This window comes from Petaurus breviceps, unplaced genomic scaffold (genome assembly GCF_028583685.1).
Source record: "Petaurus breviceps papuanus isolate PSGF00001 unplaced genomic scaffold, PetGlider_PUasm1.0 76, whole genome shotgun sequence".
In the NCBI taxonomy this organism is placed as follows: Eukaryota; Metazoa; Chordata; class Mammalia; order Diprotodontia; family Petauridae; genus Petaurus; species Petaurus breviceps.
In genome coordinates this window covers 54,559,608-54,572,881 of record NW_027186473.1, presented here as the reverse complement: position 1 = coordinate 54,572,881, position 13,274 = coordinate 54,559,608, and the positions used below count along the sequence as shown (strand labels likewise).

Here is a 13,274-nt window from a genome sequence, read left to right as displayed (position 1 = left end):
TGTAAAATGAGCTGGAGAAGGAAATGGCAAACCAATGCAGGATCTTTGCCAAGAAAACCCCGACTGGGGTCACAAAGACTCAGACATGATTGAAAAACAACTAAGCAACACATCTAATATGTGAGGCAGGATTTGAACTCAGGTTTTCCTGATTCTGGCACTTCAAGGAGAGAAGAGATGGAGCTGCTTGGACTTGGAAGAGAAGATTGACTGCAGGCATTGGGAGTAAGATGAATCTCAAAACAATTAGAGAATGGGGAAAATAAGACTAAGTTGGCAGTGAGAGTTGCTTAGAAGAAGGAGAGATCCAAAAGATCATAGTCATGGGACTCTGAAATGGAAGACACTTTTAGCACAGCTCAAGCTTTCACTGCTTGTAGTGATCTCTGGCCTACCTACTCTAGATAGGATCAGAATGACCCAAATCTTTCACTATGGGGGGGGGGGGTTTCCCTTCCAATCCAGGATTACTTAATTAGCAAATCAGAACCTTCACCTCCTCAGCAAAACCACCAGTTCCACCAGTTGCCTCAGTGGGGCTGCCTTGGTCTCAGCCCCTGGCCATGCCTCACCCTCTTGACTAAGGGTTGGTGAAAGTAAGGACCACCCATTGGGTCCCTCCATAGAGCCAAAACTCTGGTGCCATCTCTTCCCTTGCCTGAGCTATTTCTGGTGTTGTTCTGTGCTGAATAACCTTTATCAACCTTCTGACTCCTGGTTCAAGAATTCCCCTCAACATATCTGACCTATGGCACTTAGTTGTCAGGTCCCCTACCCACATCTTTGTAAGCAGGGCCAGGAGGGACCCGAGCACGGGTTCCCCCCAGTTGTGAGTGCTCGATGGCCCTCCCTGCTGCCTCCCCCTCCATTTCTGAATTACTTTTCTCCATGCTTTGTATTTATTTACTTGTGTACGAGTTGCACCCTCACCACTATCACTGTCCTACAGTCAAATATAAGCTACCCAATGGCAGATGCAACTTTATTTTTTCTTTGTTATCTCCAGGACCTAGAACATAGCAGCCACTTCATAAAATACTAGAGGCATGCCCAAAGAGAACATGTCCACCTAAAGTTCTTCCTCTTAAGAACCATAAAAAAAAATATTTTTTGGCCTAAAGATCTCAAGTTTCTCTAATAAAACAAAATGCATTCAAGGGTACAGCCACCATCCAGGATTTTCAGGCTAGCTAATCAAAATACAGCCACAAAGGCAAAAGCTAACTTATTCCCAGAAATTTGCAAATCACATTAAATGAAAGAAACTTTCAATAGGGAAGGACAGACAAGCTACAAAACTCCAGGGGAAATGCAAGATTCTAAGGTCAGCTGCTACTGCAGACCTACATTTCACAGCTTCTAAAAGAAGTTTTAAAGTTCAGAAGGTCAAACAGTAACATTTTAGCTATGCCCATCATCACAAGATACCACGAGTCCTTTCATCACACATCACAAATCCTGCAAACCTTTCACTGCCAGCAGACCCAAGAGACATCATCAGATAAAACACTACACATCAGACTGTTTATAATCTCAAGATGTTGGATAATGTACCAAATGTATTCTCCCCCTCCCTTTCAACTACCAGGAATCCCTGCAGCCAGATAGCCTGGGGGCAAAAAGCTCTATTATCCCAAAGTGAAACACTTTATCCCTCAATCTCTACAGATGTGCCTGAAACATTTAAGACCAGAAGTTTTAGACTTGGGACTTTGGGGATGAGATAAAAGCCTCCCTCGCTCCCTTACCCCTCAACCCCCTCCCCAAAGCTTTCTTGATGTATCTTGAACACTTAAAGAGTACCTCACCAACAGTCCCAAAGAAAACACCACGACTTAACTACTAAAACTTAAAAACTGACCTACCGAAGACCATAAATTGCATTGATGTCAAATCCTGACTATACAATGGTCTCCAGCTTGCAGTTCAAAGAACATTTTTTAACCTCCATATCCCAACCCCCTCATTAATCACCCAAGCACCAAAATCACTGATACCACAGTCACTCAGCAATTCCTGTTATGTAACACTTGCCAACACATAACATAGCTTTCACTATGATTCTGTACTATCCAAGTCAGGCCAATCTGGGCTTTCTGAAGAGAAGTCTCCAAGCAAAATCGTTACCAGGTCAACTAGATAAAGCTTTACATGAATAAAAACAAATAACCCTAATAGAGGAGATTTAGATGCTGCTTTCAAGTTCCTCAAATGTTTTACCTACATTATCTCATTTGAGCCTAGCAACCCTGTTGAAATAGGTACTTCAGAGATCGTCATCCCCATTTTACAGATGAGGAAACAGAGGCACAGAGAAGTTATGGCAAAAAAAGTTTAATTTCTGTATTTCTTAGAGTTGGGGCTAATAAGCCAACAAGATAATAAAAAAGGTAACATTTGTATAACAGTTTAAGATTTAAAAAACACCTCCTACACTTTATCTCATTGGAGCCTCAAAATCACTCTTCTAGATTGTTGCTAACATCTCCATTTCATAGATAAAATAACTGAATCTCGGAGACTTGAAATGATTCACCCAGGATCATAGAGCTGCTGAATTTCTGAGACAGTATTTGAATCCAAGCCTTCCAGACCCTAAGCACAGTGTTCTATCACCATAAATCTTTAGAGGTAGCCTCTAGATGAAATATGGTCTTTCACAATCTTATTCTAGCTGATCATAAAAATGTCCTAGGATCTTATTTTTCTGTTTTTTGGTCTTTAAAAAGTCCTTTCAGGGCCCACACATAGAAAAATATTTATAGCAGCTTTCTCATAGTGTCAAAGAATTGGGAACTAAGAGGCTATCTATCAATTGGGGAACAGCTGAGCAAATGATAACATATCAATGCGATGGAATGCTGTTGCACCTTAAGAAATGAGGAACAAGTCAGAAAAAACTAAGAAAACCTATATGAACTGATGCAGAGTGAAGGGAGCAGAACCAATAACAATAATGCTATAGAGACAAATAACTTTGAAAGTCTTCAAATAACTTTGAAAGACTGATCAAGGAGAAGGCTCCTCACCTTGACAGAGAACATAGATTCAAGATGCACAATGAGACATATTTTTACATATCCATTTATAAATATATATATATATATATCCATTTTATAGATACATTTATACATGTAGGAATTTGTTTTACTTGACTGTACATTTGACACAAGGGTTTTGGTTTTTATTTTCTTTTCAGTGGGGGAGAGGGAGGAAAGAAAAACAAAAAATTATTGTTTTTTTTTTTAAGACCAAGCTTTTTTTTTTAAGATAGATAATAAACACAACATTATTTTCAAAGAAAACTTAAAAAAAAGGTCCTTGCCGATATTTTGAAGTTTTGTTCTTTTGTACAGTTCTCCATTGATCAGGCAATACCCAGACAAAAAGGCAAAATTCTTGATAGAATGTATCATTGATTCCCTTTGGCATTGAATTCCAGGTTTGCCACTTAAACCAGATGTTTTCACTAGTGACTAACACTTTAGTCTAGGTGGAGGTTCCCATATTAAGAGTTAGGCAGCCCTATGATCACTGGCTTCAGCTTCAACAGATAATGATTACTCATTTCAAGCTTGGAAGGCCCTAGAAGGTCTCATCTAATCTAACTCACTTTTGAGATGAAGAACCAAGCTCCTCTGACTCCAAATGCAAAAGGGCTCCTTCCACTGTACCACACAACCTCAACACTAAAAGGTACTATTTAACCTGCATTTATCCGGTCTCTGATTTTTAGAATTGGCTATCTATCCTCTCAAGGCTTTCGGGGTTACCTGGTGTCAATAGAAAAGAAGAAGAGATAGGATTGATCTAGTTCTTGAAACAGACCTTTGCTGTCAGAAATTCTCTTAATTGATCTTAATAAGCTATTTTAAGTGAAGAGGGGGAAGGGAATACATAACATTAACATGAGATAATTATCGGTAATTCTCCATTTTAATTTAACTGAAACAGAGTAACAAAGACGATGAAGATAATGCTAACAAAGGATTCAAACTGACCTAAAAATTAGTGTATTTTATGCTGTGAGCAATATGATGACAAATCACAGGATGTCAGATCCAGGTTTCTCTCTTAAAGACAGGTGTTATAAGTGTAATGTCTGCCCCTTATTCTTACTCTCAAAACCATGGGTACAAAATGAGATCCATCCAGCAAGGTCTTGAGACAAGTATCAAAATGGGGAATAGAGTCATTTGACCATGTGGCTGGAGTTGAATGTCTGGCAGAAGAACCTCATTCATTTCAAACCACTGTAAAAAAAAAATCAAAAGAGGTTTGAGTTTGACAGCCCCAGAAAACCAGTCAGATTGGCTGAAACCTAAGCACCAACTCCAGAGAATCATATTAAATCTGGAATGAATCTTAGAGACGATATAATGTTTATGGTAGTTGTTGTTCAGTTGTATCTGACTCTTTGTGACCCCATTTGGCGTTTTCTTGGCAAAGATACACCAATGGTTTGTCATGCCCTTCTCCAGCTCATTTTACAGATGAGGAAATGGAGGTAAACAGGGTTAAGTGACTTGCTCAGGGTCACATAGTTAAGTGTCCAAGTAAATTCGAGGATCTATCCACTTTGCCACTTAGCTGTCCCACAGCTTATATTACAGATATTGAAATGGAAAGCAAGAGAGGTTAATCCAATTCAATTAAATAAGCATTTATGAAACACCATCTTTGTGCCAGGCACTGTATTACATGCTGTGGGTATTGTAAAAAAATGAAAATAATTCCTGTCCTCAAGGGGCTTGCCTTCTACAAGGAGAAAAGCAAGGAGAGGGAGAAGTACAGAGACTTTTACACAGCAGAATAAATACAGTTTCTTAATTACCAGAGCTAATTTTCTCTCTAATCAATTGTTGGCTCTCTTCTTTGCTGTGGAGTATTTAGCTCACTAGGCCTAGAATCAGGAAGACCTAATTTCAAATCCAGCCACAGACACTTACTGTATGGGCAAGCCATTTAACCTTATCTGCCCCAGTTTCCTCAACCGTAAAATAGGGATAATAATAGCTACTACCTTCCCAGGATTATTGTGGGAATCAAATGAAGTAATATTTCTAAAGCACTTTAGCACAGTTTCTGATAAACAGGAGATAGAAATAAATATTTTATTTCTTTCCTTCCAGGAGTTACACTCCTTGGAAAATGCTACTTCCCTTAAATGACTTTCTCTCCATGTCCATGTTTTAGTGAAGACTGCATACAGGTGCTCTCTCACACCTGCGCCTCAAATGCTCTCATTAACTTCAAAATCCCATGGCCAAAAATGAGGAGGGGAGTCAGGGAGAAAAGTTCTATCCCTTCCCCTGCTGCCTGTTGGTAGGTATCCACAGGTGTCAACAATCCACTAAGTTGCTAGCTGTCTAGACTCAGTGTGTGTTAGTGTGCTCAGCCTTTAAGGTGCTGCCCAGGATTGGGTCAATCATTCCTCATCAAAAGTATTCTGCTTCTTCCAATTCAATCACGGAGAAACCTATTCATGCTTTGCAAAGGGGGTGACATAGTGAGAGGCTTCATCTTTATATTCATTTTATTATTTGTTTTTTGGAGGGGGGAAGGTAGGGCAATTGGGGTTAAATGACTTGCCCAAGGTCACACGGCTAGTTTTGTGTTAAGTGTCCCAGGTCCTCCTGACTCCTGGGCTGGTGCTCTATTCACTGCGCCACCTAGCCACCCCGTCTCATTACATCTCAACAGGACTATCAAAACAGGTTCCCAATTTGTCTCCCTGAGTAGAATCTTTTCCTCCTCTCCTCTACTTCACACAACTAGCAAGATAATCATCTTTATGCACACATGCGATCAAAGTGCTCCTCTGATGAAAAATTGTTAATGGCTCCCCAATATCTACTGGGAAAACCCACAAATTATGAGTCTGGCTTTGAAGGCTCTCTGTGGTCTGGGTCTAAACTTTCTCTCCAGTCTTCATGGTACCTCAGTACTTCACAGACCTTTTCTGCTCATTTACTCCCTTATTTTATGCAATCTCACATATCCAGAACAAACTCCTCTCCTTATCTGTTGAAATCCCTTTTTCCTTTTCATACCCACTCATTGAGACCATCTTCCAGGATACTCCAGATGGAGACCCTCATCTCTCAAGCTCTTCTATTTAACCCCTTCCTGTGCACTTTGCTCATTTTTATTTGTATTTTGGTTATTTGCAAAAACATATTATCATCCCAGCTTAACTGTAAACTCCATGAGATCAGGGTTAGTTTCCAACTTTGTGTCCTTAATAAACATCTGTTGAAATGAATCCAATTGTTTATTCATATATTCTATTCTCCTACACACAAATCTGCATTAGAATGCCATCATGTAGAACCTTTATCAAATTGCTTGCCTCCTCAATGATGGGAGAGAAGAGGGAGGATGGGAGAGAATTTGTAACTCAAAACTGTAAAAAATGAAGGTCAAAAATTGTTTTTTGATGTAAGTGGGAAAAAATTAAAATATTAAAATTTTAAAAATTTAAAGTATGTCATCAAAGTCACCTCAACTTTCACCTGGAATGTTTTATTCCATACCTTGAGTCCTCTGAAACTTCCTGGACTGGTTGGAGAAGAACTGGAGGATTTTGTTGATTTGGGAGTGGAAAGCTGACTGCTGGGAGTTCCATTGACTGATCACACAACAGAGAGCAAGAAAACAGAGAGAAAGGTCATTAGAACACAAAAACATCAGGTTCTTCTAAAATATTAATTATGCACATGCTCTACTACTTAACAACAAAGCTCACAGCAGGCTTCAAATCAGCACTGGAGGTAATAATCTGATACGGCTCCTTATAACACAGCAGAGCTGGCAATTCAGCTTTGTTGGATTGGTAAAATATATGAGGGATGGGGTCTTAGTCTCTAAATGAGAAAAACAGGCTTAGAGATCAAAGAATCCCAGGAACCATAATTTATTAGGATATTATCTAGTCTGGGAGTGTCAAAATCAAATAGAAATGGGTCCCTGTAGCTAAATAATGACTTACTATTAAATCACAAAATGATATTATCTATGTTGTATTGCATTTTTATTTATCATGTTGAACATTTCCCAATTACGTTTTAATCTAGTTCTGGAGGCACTTGGAGTTTTGTGGTTCCCAACCACAAGTTGGACACCTCTGATCTAATCCATCCATCTGTCTCTAAACAAAGCTATACTTAGATGCACCTGCCATTTTTCTGGAGGCCTATAGAAAAAGAAATTAGGAACTAGCTTTAGCAGGAAAACCAAGGGAATGTTATGCCTCTATGGGTACAGAAAGGAAAGGCGTTTTCCTCCTTCAGTGAGCAGGAAAGTCCTGGAGGAATATATGTGGAGAGGAAAGGGAGGAAGGGAATGCCTGCTAGACAGCCACATCAACCCTCTGATTCACTGATACTCCATTGATCCTTACATTATGTCAAGAGAACTACAGGAAGGACCTCAGCACCCTGTTGAGAATTCATGGAAATACACAGATGAGAGGGCATGAATGGGTTATTTGCATTGTTAGAGGAAGCACCCACATGAATCAGATCCCACATTTATAGAAGGATTGAAATATGGGAAGAAATGTTCCACAGTCAGTGACACTTCACTGTTTACCAACCTTCGATAATCAGAAAGTTCCTAGAACTACTTCCTATTACTGCCAAGAGTACCGCCATCCCCTCAGTCATTCAGGTGGCAGCTTAGGCATTATCCTCTATTGTGTGCTCCCTGACCACTAGAACCATTTTGTTTCCAAGTCCTGCCATTCCTACCTTCATAATACCTCTCCTTTCCTCTGACATTGGCTCATTCCCCTATCCAACAAACTCTAATGGCTCTCAATTACCCCCAAGATCAAATATTAAATATTCGGTTTGCCTTTTAAAGCCTTGCATCATCTGTCCCTTCCTGCCCCTTAAACTTCACTCCCTTCTACCTACTGTAACACCAGTGTCCTTGTTCCGCACACAACACTCTCTTCCTGACTCTGAGCATTTTCCCTGGCTGTGCCCTCCCTGGGGGATGCTCTCTCTTGCCTCCATCTTCTGCTTTTCCTGGTTTCCTTCAAGTCTCAGCTAAAATCTCACATTGTGTAAGAAGCCTTTCCCAAATGCTATCCACCTCCAGATAGAGACTCAGAATGCAAACTGAAGCAATCTTTTTACCTAAAGGAAGAAACATAAATGTTTCTCATCTTTCTGGAACATGGCTAATGTGAAAATATGTTTTGCATAGCTTCATAGGTGCAATGGGTATCATATTTCCTGTCATTTATATAATGGAGGAGGGGGTAGGTAAAAGGGGTAGAATTTGTGACTGAAATTTTTTTTAAAGAAGCCTTTCTCAGTCCCCCTTCAGGTTAGGGCCTTCCCTCAGATTATCTACAATTTATCCCATCTACATCTCGCTTGTATATAATTGTTTACATGTCATTTTCCCCATTAGGTTATAAGCTCCTTGAGGGCAGGGACTATGTTTTTGCCTCTCTTTGTATTATTCCCAATTCTTAGCACGATGTTCGAGTCACACCAAGGGCTTAATAACGGCTTATTTTGGCTTGACTTGAGCAACACTCAAATCCCTCCCCTTCTCATTAAGATTAGCCTTTTCTATTCTTGGTAGAAAGGAAAACAGCAGGCTCTTTTTGTTTGAATGACTCTCAGTATGAAAACTTCTAAAGTCATGCCTCAACCCCTCTGGATGAATTATTGCTACTTCCTATCATTTTTCTCCCTCTTAGGTATTGGTATTTTTAGCACTCCTATCTAAATCTCTTGTAAATGATGAAGCCCCTAATTATTTACACCTACAGAACAGTTCTGGTGGCTACCTTTTATCACATCATATCCCTGCTTTCCTCAAGAGCACAGATTCTCTTTTCAGCATATCATTCACCATAACCCCAAGATCCTGCTCTACTATAAACACATAGAAATAGTGGTAAACCAGCTCCCACGTGCATAATTTGGGGTTCCCCCTCTTCTAATTCTGTTCACCCATCCTTTTGTTTTCCTTATTTTGCTTATTCCTCAGTGCTTCTTTCTTCATCATAGTAGAATTCTTATTCTACTATTTGTCTCTGAGGTTTAGATAGCTACAATCTTAGTGAAGCATCCATAACTGCCTCTTAACAATTTCCTAATACTTTACCTAGGGTCTCCTAATAATCTTAAATCTTCTCTTGCATTAAGTGATAACAGATAATGTAAAGAATGACACAGCAGCCATCTAAATTCTATTTGTCTCTTTCTGGAAGCACAACCACAGACTGATCTCAATCATGCTTTTAAATGTTTAAATAACATAAATAAGCATTAGGAGCTTAACTGGGCCATTTAAATTTCAACTCATAACCGAACATTTGCACCCTTCTATCAAAGAGGCAATTATTTGCTGTTTTTAAGGAGTAATTGCTTATGGTTAGGTGAATCACATTTAAACATTGATATCCAAATTTTAAAAATTGGTCTTGAGAGACTTCAATCTTGTTATTTTTATTTCTTTTTCTTTCAGGAATCATATGGTACTAATCATTCATTTTCTTAATTACAAAAACACCAATAATTTTTAAAGTCCAAAATAACTGTTCTGCTTTTTTTTTTTTAAATCACCTAATAGCTAACTAGATTACAAAGACACTGAGAACTTGTCTTTTTGCATTGGTTATAAGTTTCTAGCATGGGAACTCCATGAACCAATGTCAAAATTTATCTATGGCTTAGTAAACAATTCCTGGGTTATGGAATAGCAACTCAATGCTATCCACTATACCAGTGATGTCAATCTCAAAACAGAAATAGGGACCACCCAGTTATACATAAGGTATAGATTTCATATTGACTTAGTTTTAAAATACAATATTATCTTGTTGAATTTTTATTTAAAAAAATATTTCCCAATTATATTTTAATCTGTTCTAGGCCACATTTGGGACCTCATGGTTGACAATTCTGTGCTAAAATATACTGGCAGATTTAAATGAGAATTAATAGTATTATCTAATTTAAAAAACCTCATTGCTATTGATCATTTTTCTAGCAAGTATGGGCATAAGTATATCTGACATTAGCAGAGTGTACAAGATTGGTCTGATTATTTCCCTGAGACCATATGACTCTAGTTACAAAAGAAAAATGTCTAAGTCTCTTTTGAAAAATTCCAGTCTGGTGGCAGAAACCCATATGAAATAGATATTATATAGAGGGAAAGTCCTTGAGAGTAGATGGCACCTCCCCTGCACCTGCTCAACAATATTTGGTGAGTTTTCATTGACATATGTTCAGAAAATAAATGTGTCTTCTTAGGTAACTTTGGAAGCATGTCAGAAACTAGAAGTAAATCAATGATCACTGTGACCTGTTTTCTCCAAACAGTTCTAATTTTTAAAAAAATTTCTAGGTTCTATTTTTCCCAAATACTTTATAAATGTTAATAACTTAATATTGTAACCACACCTAAACATTCTTCTAAAAAAACTCATAGCTAGTAATATTTTTTGTTCTGTTGTTTCAGTCCTGTCCAATTCTTTGAGACCCCATTTGGGGTTTTCTGGGCAAAGATACTTGAGTGGTTTGCCATTTCCTTCTCCAGCTCATTCTACATATGAGGAAACTGAGGCAAACAGGGTTACATGACTTGCCCACAATCACACAGCTACTAAGTGTCTGAGGCTAGATTTGAATTCAGGAAGATGAATTTTCCTGACTCCAATCTGACACTCTTATCCATTGTACTGCCAGCTGCCTTGATTTTTACTGATAATTGTTACTAAGTCACAGCATCATAGGTTTAGAGTTAGAAAAAGACTAGATTTCTCTAATCCAATCCTCTCATTTTTATATGAGGAAATCATGGCCTCATCTATCCAAGTTCACACAGGTCATAAGTAATTGAGCTGGGATTCAAATCCTAGTCTTCCGACTCTAAGCCTGACACTCTTTCTACTCTCCAAGGCAGTAGGTGATGGAATAGATGAGGGCTGCACAACCTTCAGCCCACCAAAGGATTTCAGAAGGCCCTCGAAAAATGTAGAGAAGCAGACCTGGAATAGATAGATCACTGAGGCTAAAGTCAGGAAGAACTCAAATCCAACCTTGGACACTTGCTAGCTATGTGATCCTGAGTAAGTCATTTATGCTGTTTCCCTCAGTTTCCTCAACCATAAAATGGGGATAGTAATAAAGCAGCACCTAGTTCCAGGAGCATTAGGAGGATCAAGTGAGATAATTGCTCTTGGCACACAGTAGTGCTTAATAATTTAAGTCCCTCAGGGGCAGCCAGGTGGTACAGTGAATAGAACACCGGCCCTGGAGTCAGGAGGACCCGAGTTCAAATCTGACCTCAGACACAACACAAAAAACTAGCTGTGTGACCTTGGGCAAGTCACTTAACCCCAATTGCAATTGCCTTCCAAAAAAAAAAAAAGCAAAATAATAATAATAACTTAAGTCTCTCCTTCCCAAACATATTTCTCTCTCAGAAAAGATCATGAGGGGCAGCCAGGTGGTGCAGTGAGTAAGAGTGCCGGCCCCAGAGTGGGGAGACCTGGGATCAGTTCCAGGCTCAGATACTTAACACCTACACAAAAATAACTGGCCGTGTAACCTTGAGCAAATTACTTAACCCCAATTTTAACCAAATCTTGGTTAAAATCCTATTCCATCCTTCTACAGTTACATGATTACTATTTCTCTCTGAAATTCTTATTATTCCAGTTATGGACCCTTTATAAAAGGGACTGCTAATGCATCCTGTTAGGGTACATTATGTATGTAAGTGAGGGAATGACCTGTGATTTCTTATTCTATTTATGGAGATCAGATCACACAACTTATTTACCTATCTTAATTTAATTACTACAATTTAATTGATCTGCCTTAGTAACTAAGTCCTAGTTCATTTGCCTAGAGTCATATAGCTAAAAGTGTCAAGGTAGGATTTGAATTCAGATCTTAACTCCAAAGCCAGCCTCTCTTCCCTAGTACTTGCTTTGGAAGTGCACATACCACAATTTTTCTATAGCAAAGGCACATCATATTTCAGAATACAAGAACAGGCAGCTATGTGGCACAGTGGGCAGAATATTAAACCTGGAATCATGAAGACCTGAATTCAAAGCCATCCTCAGAAACTTACTAGCTGTGTGACTCTGGGGAAGTTACTTAACCTCTATTTGTTTCAATTGCCTTAACTCTAAAATTAGGATAATAATAGCCTCTATTTTCCAGGGTTGTTATGAGGATCAACTGAGACAATATTTGTAAATTGCTTAGCACAGTGCCTGGCAGACAGTAGGTGCTTAATAAATGAGTGTTTCCTTCCTCCCTTCCTTCCTATAATGACTTCTAGAATTTACTGGAAATAGGCCATATCATGGCATACGTCCCTCTCAGGCCATTCCTCCCATTTTTTTCTTTTTTTTTTTTAAGCTATAAAATATCAAAGTAAGAAAGAGGGAAATTATTTAAATATAATAAAACTACATTCAAATCCCAATCATATAAATTTAATTTTGATGTACCAAGAAACTGATGTGCTGAGTAGGCATTAGAGTAACTTTGAAATAAAGAAGATCCAGAATATGCTGAGTGAGATTTAAAATTCTACAGTAGTTTATGTTATGAGCAGACTATCTTATCTATTCTATTGACCTCGGTCCAAGTTTTGAAACCAGACTGAAATGTTGAGTACCTGCAGATCTTGTGTTATTTCAGAAGGTTTTTGTTATTTATTATCCAGCTTCTTCTAACTTGTGTGGACTACATCTTGGGATGGTTGATTTAGAGGACAAACACACTATGAATCATGCTTCCAGTTAAAAAGAAAAAGGCCACTCGTATTTGCAAACACTCTCATGGACTCAGATAACAGAGGCTTCCCTGCTCTTGTTTTCAAACGTCCCCAGTCTGCACAAACACTTTCTCAATTCTGTTTTAGAAAACTCTTTTTTTTTTTTAAAGAGAATGTAGGATCCTAAGTTTAACTGTTTTCTGTCAGTATTTTAAGTACATATATTTCTAGGTGCTATGGGGCTTAGAACAAAGCTAGTCTATTACTTGTGAGATTCTGTTTTAAATAGTTTTTACTGACCACTTCCCAGGTGCTTTAAAAGAGAATATGTGTGTGTGTGTATATATACACATATATAATGTGTGTGTGTATGACAGAGAGAGAGACAGACAGAGAGGGGGGGGAGAGAGGGAGAGAGACAGAGAGAGAGACAGGGAGAGAAAGAGGGAGGGAGGGAGGGAGGGAGAGAGAGAGAGAGAGAGAGAGAGAGAGAGAGAGAGAGAGAG

General features: G+C 38.7%; 1 protein-coding gene across 2 annotated transcripts in view; it reads right to left on the bottom strand.

Annotated features, from left to right (window-relative positions):
- The window catches only part of DCLK2 (doublecortin like kinase 2), a 224,841-nt gene that overhangs the window by 58,408 nt on the left and 153,159 nt on the right, over positions 1 to 13,274 (bottom strand). For both annotated transcript variants that reach the window (XM_069105496.1, XM_069105495.1), the window contains one exon: positions 6,537 to 6,631. In XM_069105496.1, the coding sequence (XP_068961597.1) occupies positions 6,537 to 6,631 (95 nt within the window). The remainder of the gene's footprint in view (positions 1 to 6,536; positions 6,632 to 13,274) is intronic.